At 55.0% G+C, this 25331-nt stretch overlaps 13 protein-coding genes across 13 annotated transcripts; 8 read left to right on the top strand and 5 right to left on the bottom strand.

Moving 5' to 3' along the window:
- Nucleotides 1-189: 189 nt before the first annotated feature.
- L226DRAFT_524886 (uncharacterized protein) lies at nt 190-1803 on the top strand (the record flags this gene model as incomplete). Its single annotated transcript, XM_067678921.1, has 2 exons — nt 190-1099; nt 1154-1803. 2 exons carry the CDS (start codon nt 190-192, stop codon nt 1801-1803), a joined length of 1560 nt encoding a protein of 519 aa, XP_067532576.1.
- Nucleotides 1804-2160: 357 nt separating this feature from the next.
- L226DRAFT_160178 (uncharacterized protein) lies at nt 2161-2970 on the top strand. The gene is made up of 5 exons (XM_067672524.1): nt 2161-2288; nt 2348-2370; nt 2514-2588; nt 2650-2729; nt 2863-2970. Exons 1-5 carry the CDS (start codon nt 2257-2259, stop codon nt 2887-2889), a joined length of 237 nt encoding a protein of 78 aa, XP_067532575.1. The 5' UTR covers nt 2161-2256; the 3' UTR covers nt 2890-2970.
- Nucleotides 2738-4826, bottom strand: L226DRAFT_512199 (Fic-domain-containing protein). The gene is made up of 9 exons (XM_067678329.1): nt 4667-4826; nt 4387-4602; nt 4242-4326; nt 3954-4186; nt 3776-3898; nt 3432-3719; nt 3273-3362; nt 3093-3209; nt 2738-3029 (listed from the first exon to the last, which is right to left on the bottom strand). Exons 1-9 carry the CDS (start codon nt 4757-4759, stop codon nt 2916-2918), a joined length of 1359 nt encoding a protein of 452 aa, XP_067532574.1. The 5' UTR covers nt 4760-4826; the 3' UTR covers nt 2738-2915.
- A 128-nt stretch (nt 4827-4954) lies between these two features.
- L226DRAFT_160138 (uncharacterized protein) lies at nt 4955-6826 on the top strand. Its single transcript, XM_067672523.1, has 3 exons — nt 4955-4971; nt 5026-5314; nt 5375-6826. The coding sequence occupies exons 2-3, from the start codon at nt 5033-5035 to the stop codon at nt 6731-6733; spliced, it is 1641 nt and encodes a 546-aa protein (XP_067532573.1). The 5' UTR covers nt 4955-4971; nt 5026-5032; the 3' UTR covers nt 6734-6826.
- A 93-nt stretch (nt 6827-6919) lies between these two features.
- L226DRAFT_573373 (uncharacterized protein) lies at nt 6920-7515 on the bottom strand (the record flags this gene model as incomplete). The annotated part of the gene is made up of 2 exons (XM_067684842.1): nt 6920-7321; nt 7381-7515. The coding sequence occupies 2 exons, from the start codon at nt 7513-7515 to the stop codon at nt 6920-6922; spliced, it is 537 nt and encodes a 178-aa protein (XP_067532572.1).
- A 668-nt stretch (nt 7516-8183) lies between these two features.
- L226DRAFT_547046 (acyl-CoA dehydrogenase domain-containing protein) lies at nt 8184-10015 on the bottom strand (the record flags this gene model as incomplete). Its single annotated transcript, XM_067682468.1, has 11 exons — nt 8184-8243; nt 8306-8500; nt 8561-8963; nt 9019-9137; nt 9196-9221; nt 9269-9378; nt 9430-9553; nt 9630-9672; nt 9727-9751; nt 9806-9855; nt 9905-10015. 11 exons carry the CDS (start codon nt 10013-10015, stop codon nt 8184-8186), a joined length of 1266 nt encoding a protein of 421 aa, XP_067532571.1.
- A 1732-nt stretch (nt 10016-11747) lies between these two features.
- On the top strand, nt 11748-13331 carry L226DRAFT_573371 (uncharacterized protein; the record flags this gene model as incomplete). Its single annotated transcript, XM_067684841.1, has 7 exons — nt 11748-11849; nt 11928-12008; nt 12062-12295; nt 12357-12458; nt 12515-12531; nt 12590-12845; nt 12918-13331. The coding sequence occupies 7 exons, from the start codon at nt 11748-11750 to the stop codon at nt 13329-13331; spliced, it is 1206 nt and encodes a 401-aa protein (XP_067532570.1).
- A 261-nt stretch (nt 13332-13592) lies between these two features.
- L226DRAFT_615023 (uncharacterized protein) lies at nt 13593-15563 on the bottom strand (the record flags this gene model as incomplete). Its single annotated transcript, XM_067686715.1, has 2 exons — nt 14719-15563; nt 13593-14103 (listed from the first exon to the last, which is right to left on the bottom strand). The coding sequence occupies exons 1-2, from the start codon at nt 15375-15377 to the stop codon at nt 13593-13595; spliced, it is 1170 nt and encodes a 389-aa protein (XP_067532569.1). The 5' UTR covers nt 15378-15563.
- A 168-nt stretch (nt 15564-15731) lies between these two features.
- On the top strand, nt 15732-18205 carry L226DRAFT_615022 (uncharacterized protein). The gene is made up of 9 exons (XM_067686714.1): nt 15732-15837; nt 15912-16010; nt 16061-16114; nt 16206-16610; nt 16669-16785; nt 16842-16858; nt 16912-17191; nt 17255-17959; nt 18020-18205. The coding sequence occupies exons 1-9, from the start codon at nt 15808-15810 to the stop codon at nt 18062-18064; spliced, it is 1752 nt and encodes a 583-aa protein (XP_067532568.1). The 5' UTR covers nt 15732-15807; the 3' UTR covers nt 18065-18205.
- Nucleotides 18206-18393: 188 nt separating this feature from the next.
- Nucleotides 18394-18871, top strand: L226DRAFT_467600 (uncharacterized protein; the record flags this gene model as incomplete). Its single annotated transcript, XM_067676077.1, has 3 exons — nt 18394-18538; nt 18612-18760; nt 18815-18871. The coding sequence occupies 3 exons, from the start codon at nt 18394-18396 to the stop codon at nt 18869-18871; spliced, it is 351 nt and encodes a 116-aa protein (XP_067532567.1).
- Nucleotides 18651-19554, top strand: L226DRAFT_159965 (uncharacterized protein). Its single transcript, XM_067672522.1, has 3 exons — nt 18651-18760; nt 18815-19020; nt 19088-19554. Exons 2-3 carry the CDS (start codon nt 18878-18880, stop codon nt 19455-19457), a joined length of 513 nt encoding a protein of 170 aa, XP_067532566.1. The 5' UTR covers nt 18651-18760; nt 18815-18877; the 3' UTR covers nt 19458-19554.
- Nucleotides 19555-20957: 1403 nt separating this feature from the next.
- On the bottom strand, nt 20958-21615 carry L226DRAFT_159928 (uncharacterized protein). The gene is made up of 2 exons (XM_067672521.1): nt 21177-21615; nt 20958-21111 (listed from the first exon to the last, which is right to left on the bottom strand). Exons 1-2 carry the CDS (start codon nt 21516-21518, stop codon nt 21007-21009), a joined length of 447 nt encoding a protein of 148 aa, XP_067532565.1. The 5' UTR covers nt 21519-21615; the 3' UTR covers nt 20958-21006.
- Nucleotides 21616-23351: 1736 nt separating this feature from the next.
- Nucleotides 23352-24495, top strand: L226DRAFT_159898 (uncharacterized protein). The gene is made up of 3 exons (XM_067672520.1): nt 23352-23695; nt 23768-24149; nt 24268-24495. The coding sequence occupies exons 1-2, from the start codon at nt 23549-23551 to the stop codon at nt 24134-24136; spliced, it is 516 nt and encodes a 171-aa protein (XP_067532564.1). The 5' UTR covers nt 23352-23548; the 3' UTR covers nt 24137-24149; nt 24268-24495.
- Nucleotides 24496-25331: the final 836 nt, after the last annotated feature.

Genomic DNA, 25331 nt, shown 5'->3' with positions numbered 1-25331 from the left:
GGCCTTTCGGTCCTCAGCATCTTCTCTCCCTCTCTCGCATTCTCTCTCAGCCTGTGTGCAAAGTCCGAGGTTATCACTTTGTGGTTCGAGGTCCGTTCAATGCTGTTCTATGTCTTCCTTCTGTGCCGGGAACACTGACTATTATGACCGCAGCACTCATCTCATTCTCAACTATCTTAAACACCCACCATGCCATTCCAACACGCCTCTTCCTCTTCCTCCTCCGCACCGGGCCCGTCCGCCCAAACTCCCAAATCCTCCTCCCCCTCCCCATCACCCACGAACGACTCTGAACAACCTCAGTCTCCTGCCATGCCATCAGATCCCTCCTCCTCTTCTGTCCCCGTACCGGGCCCGTCCGCGCGCAGCTCTCGCTCTGACATCATCTCCGCCTCGGCTGCCTCCTCCACCCCATCTTCCTCCGCCCAATCTTCCTCCAACACACCCTCCGCAGCCGCCCTCGCATCGCGCCCACCCTTGACGGTGCCATGTAATGGCTTCATACATTACAGGTCCGAGAGGTGCAAGGGACAGCACGGGTCCCAGCAGCCGAACTGGTCTACAATCTGCGGGAATGCATGGCACGGACTGAGTGCTGAAGAAAAGGCTCCGTACGAGGAGCGCTATAAGCAGGAGAAGGCAGAGCGCGAGGCACAGATAGCTCAGCTGCCTCGAGTTCGGGAACTCGGGCTTCCTATGTCCGAGATAGAACTGACGGCGCTGGAGGAGCTGGAGAACGGAAAGAAGAAGAAGAAGAGCCGAGGGAAGGGCGAGGAGAAGGGCAAGGGCAAGAAGGGCAAGAAGGGCAAGAAGGGCAAAGGTAAGGGGAAGGAGAAGGAGAAGGGCAAGGCTGGCGCCGCAGTGGAGGAGGATGAGGATGGTCGTCCGGCGAAGCGGCGGCGGACGGACGGTATGCAACCCTCAGCGTCCACATCTTCGTCCACATCTGCGTCCACATCTGCGTCGAGCTCGCGCTCGTCGTCCGGCATGAGCATGGCCCCGACTTCGAGCCGTTCTTCGGCGTTCGGCGGCGCCCCCGTGCTGCCATCAGGTCATGGACTGTCCTCCGTCTCCTCGATGGGATACGGATACGATGTTGGTACGTGGGCATCTGTCCCTTCGCATTTTGGCTGTGGCTAATATGTTTCCCCAGCGTTGACTCGGATGGGGCAGTCTCTGCATCTCGTGCCAAATGTCCACCAGCAGGGCTGGTACCAACCGTCGATGTACCAGCCTCCCAACCCCTTCCTTCCGGCCCTCGCTGGTATCGCGCCAGCGACCACCCCCTTCTACGACCCCATGAGGGGCCTTCCTCCCATGGTCAACCCGGCACCGGTGCAGACGTACCGCCATGCCACATACGTCTCCAGCGTGGAGAACTTCTCATCGGGCCCGGAGGTCGCTGACCAGATGGGCCCGCTCCGGCAGTCGCTCGTTCCTCAGGCGAGCGCTGCATATCCCCCCCGGGCGTCGTATCCTCAGTCTTTTCCGTACCCCCAGCCTCCTTCGTACTTCCCTCTGGAGTACGATTTGCCAGCTATGGACGCGGCGCAGGTTGAGGCGGGACCGTCGGCTGGCCCCGCCGGGCCGTCTAACCTGGACGTGCCCGCCGGCGCTCTCGACATGAGCGTGTTCGATTTCATCGAACAGGGGCTGGAGGAGCTGGATTACTTGAGTGATCTTGGTCCCACTTCGACGGCGGACGTGGAGGGGATGGAGGGTAATGACATGCCAGGTGCATCGCAGTATGTGCCCCCTGAGCCAGGACCGGATGATTACGGAGGATACCCGTATGATTGGTGATACCTTATACCCTTCGACATGATAGATACACCATGACTCTCCTAGATAGATCATCACTTACTCGCATACACGCATTGGACTTTCTTCAAGTTCTTCTACTCTCTCTGCTATCATACCCAGCATGGTCTCTCCAGTATGCTAGATACAATTTCCTTATGTATATCGCTTTCATCCTTGTACTAGTCGCTATCTTAGTGTAATGGAATGTCCTCGTCTCCGAAGAATCATGGGAGGACTGTAGTTTGAAGTTCTCGGTAGCCACTATTGCTATATTTAGGCAAGGCAAGTTCGAGAACGTGCACGTGAATGGGCGCTATCTTGGGGTATATAGCGCTGCGAGTGCGGGTTCTGTTTCTCTAATGGACTCCCATGTTCCCCCACCGCGAACATAGGAGGCAACCCAGGCTCCCGTAACTCCGTCCTCCGTCTCGTCATCTGTGTCACGACCGCACGATGGCTCCGTCCGTTTCTGTTTCCGTTCTATCGTACGTCCTCCAGTTCGTTGTGAGGTCGCCGCCGATCGATGCTGAGATTTGGCTTTTAGGCGGTTTGCATACGCTTCATCTCGTCAGAGAGCAGCCTCTCCGTAGATTCTTGCCAGTGAGTGGGACAATCGCATCCTTTGTTCACCAAGAGCCTCGGCCCAACCCCCCTGTCCCCACGCCCCTTGCCGCTCGACGAATGATGTACTGATTACGCGCCTCTTCTAGCGTTCGCCACTGGTTTCCGCAATCAGTCGCCATCCGTCATAGGACGTCTGGAAGACTTCAGACGTCAAACATCCTGTGAGACTCAATCGCCCCCGATTCATTCGAGCGCGGTTGAGAATCGTCGGTCTCCCGGCAGCGCGTATATCCGCTGCAGCTGGGTGCCCATGCAAATCAATTACCCCAGGACATCTCCCAGCACGCTCCTCCGTAGTAGAGGTGGGGCGCACGCCTCTCTTTGATTAAAAGGGGGCATGCTGATGTAAACCATGGCGGCGCGGATGTGATTTGGTCAATGATATCGCGTCTTTTTCGTCGTCTATCGCACATTGTGTGTGGTCCCTGCGTGAAGGTCTCCCCGCGCTCTAGGCGGACATGAAGAAGGTAAGTAGGCAATTAGTTCAGTCATACAATTGGTGTGCGGCCGAGAATCTTTGCTACCGTGGACAAGGACGTCGTCGTCATGGAATACAGGTCTTCCATGTGGCGTGAGTAATCTCCGTCGCTATTAGCTCGAAGCTGCGGTTTGCAGAAGCGTCATTAATCTGTGGATGTGAACGATGAGAACACCACGGTACTTACCACGTTGAGACCACTGATGTATGTCGATTTGTCGTCAGCGGGGACACAGAGTGGGGGTAGCCCATGCTTGAGTAAGGGGATCGACGCTATGATCCTTGACGATCGTCCGTTCCCATCCTGTCGTGCACAACATGGTGAGTACCTGCTATGTTAAGTGCGCGACGGGTAGTAGACGCCGACCTCGAACGGATGGATGGTGACGAACACATGGCTGGTCCAGGCGGCGGCGGCAAATGGATCCATGTCCGGGACCGTGGCGCGCATCAGTTCCTGTGCAGCAGAAGAATGTCAGCAAGAACATCAAGAAAACAAAGCAATCGTTGAGCACTGAGAACCTACGTTGAATCTTGCACAGAACGTGGTCAGTTCCGCATCCACTTCGTGGTATGGGCAGAATTGTACGACGATCGGCTTCTCACCCTGCCGTGGGATGGAGGATGCAAAGACGTTGGCGTAGGTGTGTTGGCGGGTGACTCCGATGTTCACGTAGGATAGACGGTCCTCGCCGCGCCCTCGTATACGGAGAATACGGCTCGTTTTCATAAGTATTTTATGCAGACGACAAATAGTGTCGACGCTTAGTTGAAAATTGGTTTCTTCTATAAGGCCGATTATAGTCTTTAGAGCCTGAGATAACTTAGCCCGCATTGCGAACACGGCAGTAGACTGTAGCGATGACAGACCTCACTGGTATCTTGCAAGATGGAGAGTGCTTCTGGAACATCTCGTACGGCGCCGTCCGTGATATTTCCTTCGTAGACGGGCACCTCGCTCTGAAACCCCTCTCTCACCAGCCTTGCAACAGTCTGGCTCTTTCAGTAACAGACTGCACTCGAAATCCCAGGTACTACAGGAACTCACATCATTGTCAAAGGAAACCACACCTTCGAGTGCATTCGTCTCGATTGAGTGGTAGTTGATATACCGAGCCATCACTCCCTCTCTGTCGCCACTGCACAGACCGTCCCAGGAGGACCGTAGCGACGCGATATGGCTCCGCTGCAGCTTGCAATATGGGAACGGTGAGTTGCAGGTACCTGACTTCCACCTCTGGCTGGGCGTGAATCGAGTGCTGTCGCGGAGGTACTGACGCACTGGCACAGTGTATCGATCAGCTCTCCTGGCCCGTACATGCTGAGGGATACATACGACGCTCCCGCAGCTCTGAGTATGTCGCGGTACGGAAAGTCTCCAGCCATGCGCTGAACGCTGGATCGTTCACTTTGTTCTGGAGCTAGAGATGCCGTGGTGATTTCAGCTCAGGAATAGAGCCGCTAACGAAGTTCATGCTCACTTTCTCGTACAACGTGAGAGCTGTCACTTTCTGCCCCAATGCAAGCCGCATATCCGCGACACGCAGAATGAGGAACGGTGTATCTGGATATCTATCCAGCATGGATTCCCAGAGGCGACCTACCGCCGCGCAACGGTAGTCATCGTTGGGATCTGCGCTGATCGAGACTTCGAGTTCAGCAGCGAGGTCTGTGTCCAGGATGTCAGCTGGAATCTCCTATAAATCGGATTTGTCGATGTGAGTAGATTGGACGCCACTGAGTCGGTGGGCTTGGTCTTACCGATGTCTCTTGGATATGATCTAGCGATTCGGAGGGACGACCTTTGTTCACAAAACGGGAGAGGTGTAGCTTGATGGGTGTTGGTGGCACCATGATAAAGTGTATGATGTTTCAATCTCATGCAGATCGCGAATGGGAAATATGGATTGCAGGACGGTTCACGATCGCCGATGGTAGGTCAGGACGAGACGATGCCAGGTCCGACCCTCAGGCCTCAGGTGATGGGGGCTACAACCGTGAGATACGGTAAGCGCCGGCCGTGCTTTTTCTTGAACTACCACCCACGACATTTTCAAGTCTCGTCAGTCAGGCTGGTTCTCAGAAAAATGCTTTGACCTCGGAAACTGACTCTCATATAGTTTGATAATGGCGTCTTCCGGCGTTCGCCTCTGCCAGATCCACGAGTTGTTGGACGCGATCTTCGACTACGTGCAGCCTTCAACGTTGCCTCTATCGGGGGGAAAGTTCGAGGCCGAGGATGAATGCACAAGGAAGGAACTTCGTTCGTCACTGCTATCGGCTGCGCAAGCGTCGCGCACACTCTCAGAGCACGCTCTTGACGTTCTGTGGAGAGGACTCGATGACCTGGCGCCCCTCGTGTCCCTCCTCTTCCCGCTTCGGCCCTTCTTCGTGAATAAGGATGCAGCTGTATGTTTCGTGACTGACATAGCCGCCGAACCTGTTTTGGTGCTGACCGTTGTCTTACAGCTTCTGCATAGCAGCCTCATCGACGAGCAATGGCAACGCTTCAAGACATACGCACAACGCGTCAGGACACTCCGAGCGGACTACGGGGGATGTTTCAATCCTCTCATATGGGCCTTCATTTTGTGCCGATGTCGTACAGAGCCGTTGCTGCCGAACCTGCGGGTTATCTCGGTTCTTCCCATCAACATGAGCTCGCTCACTACGCTGGTAATGGTCCCTACCACGCTACGTTGCCTCTACTTCGGAACGGACAGTGCAGTGGACGATAACGAGTATAAGCCGATATCCGGATTCTTGAGAGACATTGGGAAGAGAGCGCCGGGTCTAGAAGCTTTAACCTTACACCGCAACCCCGACTTCGAACCTATTCGTCCGGAGTCCCTCTTCGCCCTCAAGTGTTTTCAATGCCTGAACTCCATCGATCTTGAGAACTCCGTGTTTGATCTCGAGATGCTGCGATGGGCAGCCGGATTGAAAACTCTCCATACCCTGCGTGTAGCCATTGAAATCAGGGTCAAGGACGACTCGGACTATTCCAGAGACGGGAAACTGTTCCTTCCCGGCGCGTTCCGTAAGCTACGACACCTGTCACTTCATGGGACACGCTCCGATATCTTGAAGTTCACCAGTAACATCCGTCTCCCTCCTTTCCTCTCCCTCAGTCTCGACGCCTCAGAGCAAAACTCGCCCCAATATCTCGCGACTCTTGTCTCCGCTTGCGTAGGAGCCTTCACGCGCAACCCCGGCGTCCAGCAGCTAGAGGAATTCGCTCTTGCGGACACGCATGCACGATGGCGGGATGAAGATTCCCTTCTCAAGATTGCCGCACCCCTTCTGAGTTGTCGCACGCTCAAGAAGGTTTCGTTCCTCTTCACTGGCTTCCCTAGCATCAAAGACGAGGACCTCACGCGCATGGCAAGGTCATGGCCAGAGCTGACCAGCTTCCGTGCCTCTCGTAATATGACTCCCTGGTTCCTGTATACACAAGGCGACCTACCGACCATCGCATCGCTCGGCGCGTTCGCTGAGTATTGCCCGAAACTGGCCGAACTCTCGCTTGCGGACATCGACCTGAGGGACAACCCGCCAGTATGCAACATGCGGTTCGACAACCACCCCCTGCGTTCCCTCCAGGCGGCCTTCCGCACCTCGCGCAACGCGTCCGAGCACTCTCACTACGCGGCGGAAGTGATCGACCGCCTCTTCCCATCCGTTACGGTGCACCTCCCGCCGAACCAGCCGACGAGCTTCTTTGACCGGCCCATCGAGGATGACGATGACTTCGAGGAACTGTTCGGGGTCGTGAAGCGGCACGTGGAGGCTTTGCAAAGAGTGCGCAGACAGCGTGAGGTGTCGTAGGCCCTGGCTACAGTAGCTACACACGCTGTATATATTCGTGAGTGCATACCAAAATTGAGAATGAGACAGCAACGAGTAGCATGGTCTCCACTTCCAGTATACATTAGTTGTACAATACACTCAACAGCACACCTCGTTCTATCCAGCGTCCAGTATAGTCACAGAACCCAAATACGCATTCCGAAACTATGCCCGGCTCGCACTTGCACCCGCATCCGCACCCGAGCCACTCTCCCGGCGAGCCCGATCCTTCCTCTTCTTCATCCGTGCCAGCTGCTTTGCCCGCAATATAGCCTTGGTGGGCGCAGTCTCCCGCTTCTTCTCTCGCGTTCCGCGCGTCTTCCGCATGTGCGCGCGCAGCCTCCGGGTAGCATATGCGTACGCCGCCAGCGCCGCGCGGTATCGCGCATCTTCTTCGGGCGTAGCTTCATACATCGAAAGCATGCTATACTGGAGTTCGTTCGCATAAGTGTCGAAAGGGGAGAGAGGCGCGAGTTGCTCGAGGAAGATCTCGGCGGGGGGCGAGGTGGTGGTGAGTGGTTGGAGCCACAGATCTAAAGGGTCTGCCGAAGCAGAAGCCGCGTTTTGCTTGATTATGCCGGTGAGGTTCCGCAAAGACGGCTTGTAGCAGTTCTTAGACGACATACCTCGAGGAGATATTCCAGGTCGAGCACGTCAAGGTGTTGGTTCGGTTCAGTGGTTGCGTCGACCCCGTCCGAGGACATCGTAGCCTCCGGTGTCGTGATTTCAAACATGCCAGGAAGAGGGGCGAACGAAGCCATGTTCTCTTAGAGAGGGTATGATGTGTGGTGGTTGGTGTTGGAGGTGGTTGGTGGGTGGTTGGTAGGTGAGTGTTAGAAGGAGAGGAAACCGAGTCCGGTCCGCTTTTATGCTTGGACGAAATAATTACCATATTGGGATAGGCACGGTTTGCCTCGAGGCGCACAGCTTCTTGCCTGTTCTCCCCCTCCATTGTCTCCAAGTCAAAACATAGTGCTTGCGTGAGAGTAGAGATGAATGGATGCTGGGAGAGTCATCAGAGTATGGAGGTTCCTGGAGGGCACTTCAGTCAAGCCCAATGACCAGCAGGTTCAGGTCGCCTCCCCAACTTTACATATCACGCTCAATCAGACACCCACTATCCCCGTGTCTGTGCGTTCAAGTACCCCGAATACAGCACAGGTCTGACACCCAGACACGCTGCCATGCAATCACTGACTCAGGATGTTCACCTCGGTGCAGGCGACGTCGAACTTAGGAAAGACTGAACTGAGGCGCCGCAAGATTCCGAGCATCGGGTGCGCCCTTGAGATTGACAACTCACCTCACAGTCGAAGAGTTTTCAATCCAGTTGTGCTTGTGTTCATGGCTAATATGATAAGCCATGATCAATGATAGTCTTGTTGCCTGCTGATTCCTATCCACCCAGTAATGCGACCATACTGTACAATTAGTTCGCGAACGCCTGAATACCGGTGATCGCCTTCCCGAGGATAAGCGTGTGGATATCCTGCAACAGCAACGAAGTCTGCATCAGCGATGTATACGAGCACCAAACAGGCAAACACCCACATATGTCCCCTCGTACGTGTTGACGACCTGCAGGTTCGCGACGTGACGGCCGACGTGGTACTCGTCCGAGCACGCGTTTCCGCCAAGGATGTCCAACACCCTGCGCGCATGCTCGAGAGCCTTGCCGCAGTTGTTGCGCTTCACGAGACTGATCATCTCCGGCGCGACCTTGCCCTCGTCCTTGAGCCGTCCGACCTACAATACGTCCGCCCGCCCGTCAGCACTATACTAGAGCGACTACGGGGGCGCACGCACCTGCAAGCTGGCGAGCAGGCCGAGCGTCACCTCCGTCTGCGCATCGACGAGCTTCTTCTGCACGAGCTGGAACGACGCGAGCGGGCGCTTGAACTGCTCGCGCTCGAGCGCGTACTCGCGCGTGCGGTGCACACAGTCCTCGAGTGCGCCCATCGCGCCCCACGAGATCCCGTACCGGGCGTTGTTCAGGCAGCCGAACGGCGCCTTCAGGCCCTCGCCGTGCGGGAGGAGCGCGTCATGCGAGACCGCGACGTTGTCCATGAAGATCGAGCCCGTCAGCGAGCAGCGCAGGGCGAGCTTGTGCTTGATGGCCGGCGCAGAGAGACCCTTCGCGCCCTTCTCGAGCAGGAACCCGCGCACTTTGTTGTCCCATTTGCAGCGCGCCCAGACGACGAAGAGGTCGCTGGAGTGGGCGGTCCGTGTGAGGTTGAGCAGGTTGGTAAGAGAGGATGACTTACGCGACGGGAGCGTTAGAGATCCATGTCTTCGCGCCGTTCAGGACGTAGCCGCCGTCGACCTCGCGCGCCGTCGTCTCCATACCGGCCGGGTCGGAGCCATGGTTGGGCTCAGTCAGTCCCTATAGATGGGTCAAAATATGAGGCTTTGTATGACCATACCACGGCGCAAGGACATACGAAGCAACCGATCATCTTGCCCTTAGCTGTAGAAGGGTCAGCAGACGTAATACGTAGGACCGCTAGAACGTACCGAGCTGGGGGAGATACTTCTCCTTCTGCTCCTTCGTCCCATACGCGTAGATGGGATGCATGACGAGAGATGACTGCACGGACATGGTCGACCGATAACCCGAGTCTATCCTGCATGACCGTTGAGCGCGATATGTATATAATTACGCAATCTGAACGTACCGTTCCACTTCGCGAGCTATGAGGCCGTATGCTACGCTGCTCACGCCGGCGCAATCGTACCCTTGAATTGTTGGTCCAAGGAGCCCGAGCTCGCCCATTGCCGGCAGGATGTCATGGCTGAATTCTAAATGACGGGTCAATATCTTCTATAGGGAAACATCTCGAAAGGGACGGGGTAGGGTGGAACAAACGTGACTCACCTTCAGTCCGCTGGGCATGAAGGACTCGGGGCAATAGGTTCTCCTACTGGTGCCTTTCGGTAAGGGGATAGACATGGTTCATCACAAGTAGACGTGCCTGGCAGAATGCGCGAGCAGTATCCCTGTGTTCGAGGCATGAGGCCACTGCCTAACGTTCATAGGACTAGCGCACATACCGGACTGCGACTTCCTCTTCTGTCAGGAGTCCCTCGGCGTTCAGTGGGTCCTGAACAGGACGTGAACGCACGTTATACAGAGTGTGCACAATCACCCACCTCCCAGTTGAACTTTGCAAGGCCTGTCGTTGGTGCAATGTGAGTCATAGACTTCATGTAGTACATCCAGGTGTTGCTCACCCGATGCCATCCGCCTGTTTGCGATGCCATGGCTTGCCCGTGGTGCGGAGGTCTTGATCGCTCGTGCAGAGTAGCGTAAACTGTTGAATGCCATGCTTGCAAGCCGTTTCCGAAATGACTGCAAGTGAGCGTGGACGAGGAGAACGAAGGGAGAGGGAGGAGGAATGCGGGGTAACAGGACAAAGACGCCCGGAACATATCCGCCGGTAACCGGCAGGCGTCTAAACCGGGGCGTTGCCGAGGTACTTATTGGCCCGATAAACCCGAAGCGGACCGCCGTGTGCCCGCATAGAGACCTACTTACTCTACACTTCGACTCTGAACTTTCAAGTTTTCACTTGCTACGGCTATACTCTTGAATCAGCAGCCTGAAACAATCATCATATCATTGAAAGGCGGAGAATCAGTTGCTGTAAGCTGGACCAACCCCGACAGTTGCGCGAAAGGAGGGAGTCGAGCCAGCAACGCCTTCGTCACTTCAAGTCCCGTATCCAATGCATGTGGAACTGAAACGGAGAGGCATCAGACGTGTTAGCGGAAGGCCTCTCGAAGATCTGTGACTGTGAGGTTGAGCAGGTGATAGCGTCCGTACGCCACCCAGGTACGCCGTCCGTCCCGCGGTCAGCCGCCTGAGCAGACTGTAGGTTTACATCCTAACTTGTGGCCATCAGCAAAGCGACCGATTGCCCAAGGATGGATCGATGATCATTTGGGTCGTCCAACACACCGTGGAGGAACCGTCCGTGCCCAGGTTGAGCAGTTCTCTGCTCGCGGAGGAACTATCGTCTTCCGCGTATACATGTCAGCACCTTCTATCATTCACCCTGCCCCTGATTTTGGGCATCATCAGTGTACCCCGATCGGTTGGTCTGACGAGACGGCTTTGTCTCCACTGCCAGTCGTCCCTTGCCATGGACGGGCTCCGCATCCTGGTCCTGGGTTGACCATGGCGTACCGCGTGTCGTCTCTATCGGGACTCCGTGTACGATGCGCAGTACTCAGGCTTGGAGGCTCGTATTGAGCCGACGGTATCGTACTGTTGCTTCGCCAGCAGATAAACCCTCCTGGCCCCGGGCGCCGCCACCGTTGAGGCCTGTCTCAATCAACAGCGCAAATATTCCTGTGTCCGTTTAGGCCTTCATGCTGAGGGGTACTCGTAGCTTCATGCCATACATCAAGTGCGCAATGACGATTTGGAACAGGATAAGGCGGGAACGAAGAGCACCAGGTATCGCGATGGGCTCAGTTCAGAACGTGCGCGAGCATCCCGCCTCCTTCCTGAGTATCTCATATAACCTTTTTTACAGTGCAGGAGAATAAGAGCGTTGTTGTGTATTCTGCCAATGGACGCGGGCAATGACAAGAACGCCTGTCGGTAGTAATGGAGACGCCCACAAAGTGCTCCTTCAGTTGTACTTGACGTTGGCCGCCATGGATAACCAGTCAGCTGCTTGTTTGCAAGGTGAGTTTTCATTCTATGCTGAAGAGCCACGTGTAGGTTCTGATCGCGTCGAATTTCTCAGTCGTTGTTACTTGCACTTGTAACCCGAGTCCTCTCCGACGCGTCGACTTCGACTCGGGATCCCAGGGAAATGTAAAAGGTTGCTTCTTTCGTAGCGTGATCATCCGTAATAAGCTCACATGAGACGCTGACACCGCCGAATCGGCCCGTCTCTCTCACGACTGTTGTGCTGCGGCAACCACAACTCATAGATATCATGCCTCGAAGATCACTCTTCACCACCACCCTTGACCTGGCGCGATGGGTGACATTACCCTCGGATCCGGAGTGGCATCTGAGTTCTTCAAATACCTCAATGCACAACTGAAAGATACCCGAGAACAGCTCCAACGAGCTAACGAGGTGAGTGTGCAACGGCACTATCTACATAGACCCGCGTTGCTCGCGATGTCAACTGAGGTAATCACATTCCGCCTCTAGGAGAATGTCGCGCTCAAAGAGGAGCTAGAGGCCCTTCAATCTCTGTCGAGGCCCGCTTCACGAACAAACACCGAAAGCGACGTGAGGCCTCCCTCGTGCGTCACTGCGTGAGCTGGCTAACATTCGTTTAACAGGAAGTTGAGTGTCTGCGAGATGAGATGAATCGTCTCCGCGAAGAGCTGAACGACGCGCGTGAAACTGCGAAACGCCATGAAAACGAGGCAGCGACGTGGCGCACGCGATACGAACAGCTCAAGCCGCAGCTCATCAACTCGGCCGCTCATGCGGCGCAGCTTATGGAGACGATGCGCGAGGATTGGACAGCTTCCATGCCACAGGATACTCCTACCGGCCCAACTCTGGATCAGGTAAGTCCGTGTGTAGGTCGTTCAATTCAGTAATGGTGCTCATCGACTTCCGCTGCTGCAGTTCCGCACGCTGCTGCGTAGCCTTCCTGGCGTTGCGGCTTCTGCGAAGCCAGGCGCGTCCAGAATTGTCTTTAGTGGCACGAGGTTGCCATTGCTGTCTAAAGTACGTCACATCGTCTCATACTTCTCCGGAGCTCAGCGCTGACGAAGCTTCGACAGGCGTCTCTCAACGCCTGGTAAGCCAGGGCTCGCCCGTCCTCTTCCGTCCGCTTCTGAACACCAGAGGACCTCTAGCATAGGCGGGTTTGGCTTCTTTGGTGACTATCTAAAGTGGTCCTCCCAGCATGCGTACTCCATCTTCCCCGAGTATCGGTACAACCCGAAACCTGCGGACGACGAACCGACGTGGACACCCGCGAAAGAGTGGGTGTCTCTCGCTGGCCAACAGCGCGAGTTGCTCTACGTCGAGGACGGGAATATCTGTTATGCAGGCACGTTCCTCTGCCACGCGGGTCCCCAGTCCGTCAAGGTGGAAGAGCTCGGAGACGACGTCGATGAGGCGCGTACGAGCGTTACATCTTCGTCTCCCCATGATATTGACAGTTACTTGTCCTCCCAGTAGAGCTTCGTAAATGCCCTCGCACGCAAGACCTTCAACGTGAACATCAAGAACCCGCAATCTCGGCAGTCTAAAGCGAAGACCTACGTACCCCTCCTGGCCAATCTGTACACCGAGGGTACCGCCACCGTCCGCATCCTCGGCCTGCAGCGCGTTGGGTTCAACGAGAAGCTCTTCCAGATCCTGAGGAGGGCGTACGATAAGCGCGATCGGAAGGGCGCTGCAGGCGCGAACACCAGTACGCCGGATGCTGAGCCGACCTCCACGAAGAAGAGGAAGAAGCAGAACATAGACTTCTTTGCAGAGCTCTTTGGGGAGCCGGAAGAGGCCGAGGGAGGTATTCCGGGGCCGTCGAAGGTTCCGAGGCTGGACGAGAGTGCTCTGATGTTCGACGAGACGACGGTGTGGCGCTCGTGAAACGAGATTGGACAGGTGAGTCTGGCCGAGTACTCTGCATACATGTCCGTGATGGTACAGCTATGTACAGGAAATGTAGCGCCACAACGCAAGAAGGAATGTACACTACTACGTAGGCTGATCGTCTGTATCGGGCACCGGAACAGAGGATAGGTTCTCCTCGAGCGATAGGTGTGCGAATGCCGGCCAATGGTGATGCAGCCCTCAATCCCTGTAGCAATCCGGTAAGAGGAGCGTTTCTAACGTCAGGCGAAGAGTCTCTTACTCGAAGAATGACCGGGGCTCCCCGTTGCGTGAGTCCTCGTCTCTCCCCTGCACCATTTCTTCAAACTGACCCTCCTCTAATTCCCTGGCAATCTCAGCAAAGAGAATCCCAAGAGCTCTCGCCACATGGAGGTCAATCTTCTGGTCCTCCACAAGCGACCAGATCGTGCTGTTCAACCCGAAATTGGCGCGTATGACCGGCTGTAACATCCGCAACTTCCTCGCCACTATATCCGCGGCCACCTTCACTTTGAGCCACTCCTCGAAGTCGGCTGCCAGTGCCAGTGGCACTTCTGCCCACTCTTCCTCTGGCACCTCCGCTTCCTCCAAGTCGGTCGTATACGAGGTCGTTGCTTCGGTTTCGCTAATGCTAGACAGTGTGGACGCCACCGAAGACGCACGGGAGCGACTCCGGAAAGATGTGGCAGCGCGCACCATGTTTTGGGAGGACGGCGGCAAGAGGTGTACTGTGCTCCGCCGGTTGATACCGGTCGGGTCCGAGTGAGCTCTTGGGCGGGTTTGCATGAGGATCCTGGGGTGGGAGGGTGGCGCGGGACGATGCGGTCGGAATGCGCTCAGTGCAGGTCAGTCTATCGGGATTCAATATATACACCTATCACTGCTTTATAACTCGCCATCGTATCATTTAGTACAAAAGGGAAGACACTGCGATAGTGCGTTGTTCCATAGCGACGACAACCACACGCCTCTTGCGCCTCCATGTTACCTCGGCGGAAGTCGAGTGGAAAGCCAACAGGACACCAAGCGTGCCTCCGGACGAGAGACGGCGGCGTGCACCGACATTCTCGTTTTATCTGATGCGGCGTAACACGACGAACTCATTTGAGTCCTCGCAATATGAGCAACAGTGTAATCAACATCGTTCCACCGGGATGGCCTGCATCATAGTTCCGACACAGCTCATGTTACAATCAACTATCCCTCTCTTGGCTCGCCGCAATGTCCTCCTCATGCATCCATGTCACATTGGGCGTACAAACTCCCTTCTCCGATGCCAGTCACAGCGTCGTGGTCATATTGAGTTCAGTTCCCCCACGGGATCGTTTCCATCCTCCTACGCCTGGTCAGCGGAAGCCTCAACTACCCCAGAATTATCACGCACCTGACGGCATGTGGAGGAGTATCCGGTTCCGTCATCCTTGTCAGCCCCAGCCAGGTTTCGTCGGTAATATCACCGCCCTTCGCGCTCTCCCCAGGTGCCACAGCGATGACATTGTCGCAAGGAGCACCAAGACTTGTTGGAGCGTTCCAAGTAACCGGCACGCTCTCCAGTATCTGGCTCGCTTCCCTATCCCGCAAGCTCTTGATACCAACGCCTATCGGCCCAAGCAACGTCACCGCCTCCGGCCGCCCCTTTGGAACGGACGGCAAAGGGGGTGATGGCGTAAGACGGGTGGGCAACTCAGTGAGAGGGGAGTTGGTGAGAGGGGAGTTGGTGAAAAGGGAGTTGGTGAGGGGGAAGTCAATGAGGAGAGAGTCGGTGAGGGGAGAGTCGGTGAGGGGAGAGTCGGTGAGGAGAGAGTCGGTGAGGAGAGAGTCGGTGAGGAGAGAGTCGGTGAGATTGCGCATGGGTTCTTCTGCGGACGATGCATGTATGGGAATGGGACCAATTGTGTCGAAGTCCTGGCGCGGTCGGATGGGTGCTTCCTCAGAGCTATGAGGAAGCATGCGTGGTCGTGGGCGTGGGGCGGGTGCTTCGTTGTTCATGACAAGTGCAGGGCAACTTGAAAGCTCAGGAGGAGACAGTGGGGTTGTACTCATAATGATGTGGCAAGGCTACCAAACATGGTTCTTTATAATTTTTACGACCGCTGATACGCCTCGGAGGCGAGCACTAGGGAGGCGACGGTCGAGGCGGGGATTGTACCCCCCGCTCGAGCCACTATTATCCAGTAGCTAGGTTACATCGTCAGTACCTGGTGACTCGTGTTAACCGACTGGGTCCAAGTTATTTTGCGGGGATGTAGAAATCAAGCAGCGAGGCGGAAGGTGAGGCGAAGACAAAAGGGCGGGCGTGGCAGCTGGCGACGAGTGCAGGAAAACAATAGACGCCCGTCCAGTTCCCACCTCGGGAAACCTTATTCTCGACCTTCTTGCCTCCGTCCATGACCACACACAAACTGTGGAGCTACAATATCTCCGACCGTGAGCAAGTGAGATGTTATAACTTTGAAATCAGCGATATCTAGCAATGCCGCCACCGTCGCTGCCGCCAGCTCATGTGAGTGTCTCGAGTTTCAGTCCGCCTGTCTACCATGTTGAACCTCCGCGTGCGACTTACGGAAAATGTCACAGATCTCGGACATCATTAAGAGAGAGGAGACGGAATCTCAGAGCTCAATAGCCTCTGCCATACCCCATCGTGATCACCGTGACGACAGTGATGAGTTAAGCGTAAGCCACATCCCACCCTTCTATCGGCAGCAAGTCTAACCACCTTCCAGAATGTGAAACAAGAGATCGAAGATGCGAAAACATTAGACGTGGAAGGTGAACAGGTAAGCACGAGCATCATCGTTCACTCTCAACAAGCATACTCATATGCAAGTTGTCCCGATTTCTCACCCGGGCCATCCACCGTTCCCGCAGAACATCGACATCCTCAGGAGACACATCGCGGCCCTGCGAGAAGAATGCGACACACTAGCACGCGAGAGAGATGCTGCGTTAAGGGCGTCAATCAAGGAAAGCGGCAACGTCGTGTCTCTGCGCATACAATGTGATACCCTCAAACGCGAGCGGGACGCCGCTGTCAAGCAGGCCCAGAAGGAGAAGGAAGACATAGAGGCCCATGTGAGGCAGTATAATCCCGAGGTTATCGAGCGTCAGGAAGAGCTGCTCGCGGCCCCCGCTTCGCCTCAAGCAAACACGTTGAACAATCCGCCAGGGCCAGGTCTCTCGAACAACCCTGTAATTGTGCGCATGCGTCAGGGGCTCTCCGACTTGGGGGTACAGCGAGGAGCGACATCAAATCTTCACGACGGCAGAACGAGGGTGAGCTCACCGATCACTATTGGATGTCGGGGCCCGGTAGATAACAGTTGTTGAACAGCTCACTCAGTTCCGTTTGTGGCTTCGTAATCGACCTGTCCTGGGGAGCGGAAAGTCGGGTGCCCCCGGGGGTGTATCGGCCGCATTCAAGGGTTCAAACTTACCTGAGTTGTCTCCGGTACGGGCCTCAGACGATAGGTTCCGCGTTGATACTGACCACACGCACTCCTGCAGGATGCTTCCAGGTCGTGGTCAGTGGCTCTCAGCTGTGTCGATGTTTTGGATACTGACTGGTCTCTTTAAGCAAAGCACCTCCGCTCTTTGTCGGAGAGCTCTGCAACTGGAATTCTCGGTCAAAGCAGCTCGGGATCGTAGTCTGTCCTGACTATGTATATGAACGATCCGAAACCTATAACTACCGCGTGTGGTCTCGTGCGGATCGTTGGCATGCCTGTGGCGAGCAGGAACGCGAGGTGTTCTACCATTATGCAGGCGAAGTACATTACGCCGGGACATATGTATGCCATACGGGCCCGGGGATGCTTAAGGTGCATGACATCGACAAGGTCGGCGTGGGACAGGAGGTACGCATTTATTCACTCCTACTGTAGCGCAGTCACACTTTCTTACAGCTGTCAACGCTACAGGACATGATCACCCGCTTGATTACCGTCACAAACAAAACTGAAATAACACCTGAAGAGCGTGCTGCTGTCCGTGAGCTCTACCGCGAGGGCACGCTGACAGCGCACGTACTTGGACTCGAGCGCATCGGGTTCAACAATGCACTTCATTCCCACCTCCGCGCCGGCTACGGATTCCAGCAAGAAGTGACTCGGAGAGAAAAGGGGGCTGCCAAACTCAAGAAACAAGAGAGTCAACCCAAGAAGCTGACGAAGGCTCAGAGGAAGGCTGCCAAAGTGGCTGCTAAAGCTGCACGGCAACAGGTCCCGCCCCTGCCTCCACCGGTCCTGCAACCCCCGTTCGTGCCTGCGAGCTTCGGCTTCAACCCTATGCTCTCATTCGGTCCCGCTGCCTATGTTCCTGGGTGTAACCCCCACCAAACGCATGAGTTCGGGATAGGAAATGGGTTTGCGAACCCGCCGTTACCTCATCTGCGCGTACCATCGCCTCCAAGGCGTGCCCCATCGGAGCTCGAGTATGCTGGTGATGAATCTGGAGTTGCGATACAGGTCAAGCGAGAAAGAGAAGACGAGTACCTAATGGATGGCGAGCGCGAGTACAAGGCCGCAAAGCTCGAGGATATCGAGGACGAGCAACGAGTGGACGACAAGCTTCGGGCCCGGACGGAAGAGCCGGAGGTTGGGTATGGTCAATCCGGAAGCTACGATGTGCGTCAGGCCCTCATATTCTCGCATTTTCTCCTAATAACCACCTCGCGCGACGTTCAGGATGAAAATGCTGAACCGTACTTAGGCTTCAAGGAGGAGGAGTAGGATCGAGTATACCCTATCTTATTCATCGTTGCAATTCCAGTGTCGTACCATCTTTTTCTCTCGCATATGTATCAATAGCTCTCAACTCTACAAGCTTCGTTGTTCTGTCAGTGAATCGTGCAAGTAGTATTCATGCGGTTGGAGCCCGAGCTTGCGCAAAGGGGGCGCTTGTTCACCAATAAACCTGCCAGCACAGCCGCAGACGTTCTTCCAGTCCGACCACCATGTACGGACAACACCTTCATCGGCTCGCAGCGCGACAGCTCCTCCAAACTCAAACTCGACGTATAGCCCAGGATCGGTGTCGCGAACATGCTCGTTGGCGCATGATGTCGTCTAGCGCGCCAGCGACACGCCACAACTTCATTGTCTACGCGCCGGACATGACCGACGCGGGTGCTCTACAGCGTCGACTGAGCGTGCGTCCTGCGCACCTCGAGAAGGCCGCGGAGTACATCCAGGGCGGGATGTTCAGTACGTATGCGAATTGGTCTTTCAGTCATAGAGAGAGTCTGATTCATGATCCTGTGACTCATCGCACTGGCAGAGGTGGCGGGCGCGATGCTCAGTCCAGAGTCCATCGCGTCTCCCACGGCGGAGAAGAAGATGGTCGGGTCCGTATTCATATGTGAGGCTGAGAGTCTCGAAGATGTACGCAAGTTCATGGAAAGTGACGTGTACTACACCAGCGGGGTAGTAAGTCCTCGGCTCCTACTGGTGCGGTGCATCGTACTGACGGTAGCGGGACAGTGGGATAAGGATAAGCTCGTGATACTGCCCCTGGCTCTCGCAACGAAGACTCTTTGATTCGCAATGCTACCTCATTTTATGGATACATATGGTGTAGTAGGCCGAGAATTGCAACACCCGAACTACATGCGAAGCGGTATGCTGCTCAGGCGGAGGACCTACCGAGGTTTCGCGAGCATCAGTAGCGGACTTGTCATGACGCTTGGGTACGTCTATCATATTCTAACTTTGCCCTGAAATATCATAATATTGAGTTGTATCAGTGTTCTGTAGGTCGGGGCTACAGGGCTCGTGGCAAGCATCCACTCTCCCATACGAGCCGTCTAGCTGCGCGTCAACACCTCCCAATACCCCGTCTAACCCTCATCCGTTTCCCAGTCCACTCTCTCTCAGGCTTCCCGCCCCTTCTGTACGCCACCGCCTCCCCAGACCCCGCATTCTACTCTGCGCCTCATGTCTGGGTCAATCCTCGCCTCGAGCACGCCGCAGCAGTACTTCAACACTTCCACTTGTTCCGACAACTCTTCCTCCTCCCTCGGCAAGTCTTCCTTCCGTCTCTCCATCTGTTCTTCCTCTCTCGCGCATTCTGCCTTTGCCCTCTCCAGATCCTCCTCCCTCCTCGTCAGTTCTTCCTTTCGCCTAGCAACGTTCTCGGCATAGAAGTCCTTCGCATAGTCTTCGATCCGCCGCATATACTTGTGGCAGATCACTCTGGCCTCCTCGTGCGTCCATCTTCGCACTGGCTAGGCTGCCGCGCTCAAATCGTGGACGTAGTTACGGCTGCGGGTCGATCGCGACGTGGAAAGTAGGTGTTCTGTTCTGTGGACACCGGTATTGGAGAGTGATGTTTCGAGTTCATCCCGGGCTTGCTTTGAGACATTCGAACATGGACTGTCTCCGATGGGTGCTGGAGGAGTCGTACGACATGGATGCGTCATTACAGAGTTACTCGAGGGTGTGCATGATGGAGCGGGGTAGGGAGAAACATAGTCCATGGCGTACGGAGTACGCCTATGAGGAGTACTTATCAAGGCTCGTGCTAGGTGAGTGTGAGTCTTATAGTGCTCTCCAAGCGCGACTGATGCGTTTCTCTCATGTAGAGGTTCTCGTCGCTATTTCAACGCTTGATTGAAGACGGTGTCATAGCAGCATGCCGTGTGGCGCGTGTATTGTGCAGAGATCTTTGTGTGCCTCGTGAGTCGTGGCCGCAACGACCCGTATGTCTCGACTAGAAACTTCGTACGACATCAGTGGCGCAACGCCCCGCAATTCTATGAATACAGATTGCTGTTTTTAGCGCACAATCTTGGCTCGGAGTGCGCTCGTTGCTCGGGACACAGCGTTGTAGTTTTTCTTTTCTTTGAGAATTTGGCATTGCGGAAAGGTTCGCTGGGCGATAGTACTATCGCTAAACGCAGATCGCTTTCTATACATGTTCTGATAAAGTTCGTGCTCGCGCCACGCTCCAGAGGCTGAAAACGTCGTCGCTGTAGGCGCGATGCTTGGTATGTCGTGAATCTCGATTGCCACCTAGGCGTCTGTGCTATTGGGGCGTCCTGGACGTTGGCCTCCTCCTCTTCGACGATCCTTATTCGCGCTGTCCCCCCGATCTTGCCTCATATCAATTTTTGAACCATTGCCCCGAACGACATGCACGCTACTCTGGGAAGCACCTCCGAAAAGCAACAGTGTTGATCGCAAGACCGCCCACCTCAAACACACAACTAGTACTCGCCGACCGAAACAAAGACCTCAAGCTCGAATCACCGGCGGCACGGCACATATGACCGCGGATAGGGTAGTTCTGAGATGGCTATGAGGCATTTGAGACACGGTACTGGATACCGCAAGCCGAAGGACTGTGGGATTGGTCCTCCACGATATCTGGTTCGTCATGCTCTCAACATCCCCCTTGTCCATGCTACACTTCCATCCATTTGTTCCGCATCGCAGGCCTATATTTCAATTGCCGTGCTCTGATTGTGCTAGCGTTGGGATTGACACAAGTGTTCGATCATACACCCATGGCGGCGCACGGTCGCGCCACTTCGTTGAACCAGTACCGCGAGATGGCCCTGCGATATTGTTCAGCTAACGACGCCATCCCGAGTTCCTTTCACGCCTGGGACTATGCAAACACGGCTGTACAGACTACGCTACATGGAAAATAGTATGTTCCTCTCACGTGTTCTCTATATGCACCATCCTATCATCCCCTTCAACATTCGGGCGAGGTGCCACAGTCGTTGCTTCCGCGTCTCTGGAAGAACTTCATTACGATGCCCAGCTGGGCTATGCTGAGGATTTCTGTGTCAGTGACAAGATCTCGATGCAGAAATGCTCAGGATGTGGGATAGTGTACCGTCTCCCCCAATGCCATGCTCTCCACGCTTGCGCTTGTTGGTGGTCCTCTCCTGGACTGGTCCCGCTCTCTGCCCGCGTCGAGTCTTGCTTTGTACTGGCAATCTCGTGGGGACGCGGAGACGATGCCTCGTGGATGCGCCGGCGCTGTGTGTTTGCAGCTCTTCACATCCTCGCAGCCATCGTCCTGGCCCAAGTTAAATGTTCCCATGGACTTCTGCTCCAACGAGTCCCGAGGAATGGTGCTGGAGTGAGATGAATACACTGGCGTTGGTGGACGCGTTATAAGACTGAAGGTGCGTTTTCTGGCTTGGCGTCCCGGGTCTCCCTGCGATTTGCCCATAGCAGTCTGAGGACTATCGTTACCCGACCGAGGCGGGACGTGGTATGTGACTGCGTGCGAGAGGGGCCCGAAGATGGTCCGCTTGTATGGGCGGGCAGAGAAGGGCGACCTTGCCTGCGCTTCGTGAACACGAGTGACGAGTAGTCGAAAGTGGGACGTTGACGAGTAACACTCGGAGCACGGGCACTTATAAGCTCACCTGTGGCGGCTCAAATCAAGTGTACCCGTCCATCGGAGGCGAGGGGCGTATTGGGGCATTCGGGCAAGTCGGGGTCTCTGGTCGCTTGTGGCGAGTCGCCTCCTAGACGGAGCCACGTTGAGACTCTTCAAGTTTGTGGGCGAGGCCCCCTGCCACTGCCGATTTGGGTGCTCTTCCCTCAGCGCAGACATGGCGATTTCATGAGTTTGTTATCCACTTCTCATCGAGCTGAGCGTCTCGTTGTGGCGTGAGGTTGATTGGTCCTGCGGTAGTGGCGTCCGAATGGCATTCACCCCGTCGAGGCTCGACGTCGTTACTTGTGGCTACAGGTCAATGGAAGGGTTATAACGAGTGTGCGGGAATTGCAGGTACATTGTGGTATATGCTACACGACTGTTGGCTCTAATGACACGTCTTAATTCCCCGTAGGAAACCAGGACAATCCGTACAAATTACATGCGGCGGCGGCACCGGTCCTGCCGGAGACCGCCCTCCAAGGAGCACTCAGCAGGGATGCTGCGAGTCTCGTCCGTGCTCGACTTATCGTCGAAATTCAGGTCGCAGGCTTCGAGTTGCCCACATTCACCGAACCCGTGTCACTTGGACAGAAGGGGGGACGTCCTCGGCGCTCGCGCCGTTCCTTGATCTGGATAGTGCTGGTTCATAGGGTTTGGTTTGGACTATAGATTATTCAGATAGTGTTCAAGTGCTGTGAAGGCGACTCGGGTCTACACTTACTAGACTCGCAACGGGATCCGCTTGAAACCGCTGCAAAAGGTCCATAGTGACCATGGCTCTTTGCGGTGGCATAACGTAAGGATTCATGGGGATAGTGGCCATCATCTGGCTAGAATTGAGCCCGAGCTTATTATTTCGGGGGGTTATCATCATGTCAGAATCGAAGGTGATCTGATTATCCTTGGGGGCGGAGGAGCATTGACCCATGATGTCTGTCGGTAAGGGTGAAGGAGATACAGCCTGAGTAGCTCTCCTCTTATGAGGGCCCGTCTGTTGTTGGGGAGGGAGTATCCTAGAGACGTCATGCTTCATGGTAGTTACTTCCAAACAACAGAGTTTTTTGACATGAATACATCTATTAAATTTGCCAATAATAAGCGTTAATAGCCATTAATAGATTTGAGGATTTACTGATGAAGGAGGACAGCCTGACTCCCGGCATATATCGTCAAGGTCCGGCAGCGGTGTTGTCATTATTGTCTAGTATCCGATGGCAAGTATTTATCCCGTGAAATGACCATCTCAGCAATCAATAGCATAGTACTACTTTATTTCAACCTGCTGGAATTTTGAGCTCTAGCTTGCATCTTAATCCAGTGTGTCCGCCGTATGCTGCACTTTTGTGCGGTGGAAGCCTGAGGACTGTAGACCATGACATGCTTGCGTATGTGGCATCGTGACGACGGCATCCTGATTCTGGCGTCTCCATTGAAGGGATGTGGTAAAATTCGTGTTTGGCTTGCTGCATGAGATCAGAACGATTACCGATCATTAAAGATAGCTAGTAGTGGTCGCTGCAAGTAGCGGCGGACCGGTATAGTCGTTATCTAGATCAAGTGGCGTCTATTTGAGCGTTACGGAAATTGACGGCGAGCGTCGACTTGTTGAACCTTTCCCGCTCAGAGTCTACCAGCAGCCTCCTTCTGTCTGCTATTCCTCTACATCGTCTCATGCCAAGAATTTATTGTGATGAACATGACCGACGTTCAACGTGAGCGTTTTCATGCTTAGATGAAGGGGATAAAACGTACGTGTGGATATTTGGGCAGCTGTGAAGCTCCTTGATGGCTAGGTGAGCTATTTACCGAGAGTTATGTTGGCGCAACGCTATTCTGCATGGAGACGGGCAGAACTTGAAGCAACGGTCGTTAATGCGTCGTTGCGTCCCGTCCAAGGGAAGACGCAGCGGTGGCGGTTGCCGGTGGTGCGGTCAGGCTGGGTCAAGGTGTGTATTGTTATGGTGCGTCCTGACAGTCTCTCATGGGTATATACGGTGCTCATACAATCCATGCGCATCGCGCAACACGATCAGGTCGAGTCAGTAGGCCTTCCAAGTCGTATGCAGTCCCGTCCTGCAACCTGCTGCTCCTCCGCTACACTTCAAGCTATACAAGTATCCAGCATGTCTGCCTCTAGACCTTCTTTCAAGCTCCCCGTTTCTTCTGGTCCTAGCAACACGCCACACAACTCGCGATGTGCCGCGTCGCGAGCGGCCACCCGTGTCTCGTCCTTCACTGCTTCGAGTCCGGCCCACACGCGTTCTTCCCCCGCAGCCTCCTGTCCCAAGCTCCGCAAAGTGCCTGCAGTATATGCTGCGCGCGGATGCTTCTGTACAACTCTTCGTCGCGGCATCTCTGGCGTCTCCTCGGCCTCGAACGTGAGCCGTCGGGTGGCGGCATAGTGGCGTCGAAATTGTACGTGAGTCCCGTCCTTCCTCAGCCTGTCTGAATTGTCGTACACGTCAGTCCGTGTAACTCGCGTACATTGTGGTATATGCTACACGGCTGTTGGTTCTAATGACACGGAAACCAGGACCCACACAAGTTACATGCGGCGGCGCCGGTCCTGCCGGAGACCGCCCTCCAAGGAGCAAAGATGCTACGAGTCTCGTCCATGATCCAACATGGGATAAGGGCATGATGGTCCAGATACGCTACTGTATCCTTGGAGCCTGCAGGGGGGGGGGTGAAGGTGAAGTGAGACGACAATTAGGTTGTAGGCGTTCATCACTCTGCTGGACCATCAGAACACAGATAGGCTGTATACGCTATGAATGGGCTCACCGTCGAACCGCCTGCTTGAGACACTCTAACATTTTGTTTGAACGACGAGGTCGGATAGTAACAGTCGATTCTTCGATAGAGGGCATCGTTTGGGTGAGCTTTCTGTGAACTGCACCAGTTGCCCATCGCGTATAGTGGTGGAAGTTTGGGGGAAGGGGGGGGGAGTGTTCGCTCGTGGGATATCGACAATACTATCACGATTGTCTGTTATATACTGCATGGCCATTGTAGCGACTGAGGAGGTCGCGCCCTTCTTGTCATCGTCCTCCAGGAAAGAGGTGTGCCTCGATAATAATCAGAGTATAAAAGAGAATAATAGCGAGGAGGATGTGGAAACCGTCGATACTCACCTTTGTGGCGACTTCTCTTCAACTGCAGTAACACATACAGATACTCCTGAAAGTCCACAGGAACAATCGAGGCTTATTGCGAGAGCCACTGAAAAATCGGAAGACGGTACTATAGCGATCGAGCGATGGGACGGGTTTTTGTCTTGAGTCTAATAAGACAAAATCGCTCTGCACGAGAGAGATACTGTACCGAGTCTGGATACGGGGCGGGCCAATTGTCTACCATGGTATGTAGTATGCCGTCACCACGGTCGTTGTGGGAGCGGTAGACTGTGCGTCTGTCTATGTTGGTCCCGCCACGATGCCGCCTCTCTGCGACTCTTCCAAGGACCCCCCTCCTTGATTCAGATCGTTGGCAACACATCATAAACTGCGATACCCATGACTAACAGCTCTTGCAGACAACATCCATCCCCTCGTAATCGGGCTGTGGGGAGCAAGGCTCGCGGTTGTCGACCGAACG

Source organism: Lentinus tigrinus, assembly GCF_003813185.1.
Source record: "Lentinus tigrinus ALCF2SS1-7 unplaced genomic scaffold L226scaffold_25, whole genome shotgun sequence".
Lineage (NCBI taxonomy): Eukaryota > Fungi > Basidiomycota > Agaricomycetes > Polyporales > Polyporaceae > Lentinus > Lentinus tigrinus.
The sequence above is the reverse complement of the archived record's forward strand: the minus strand, read 5'-3'. Positions and strand labels throughout refer to the sequence as shown.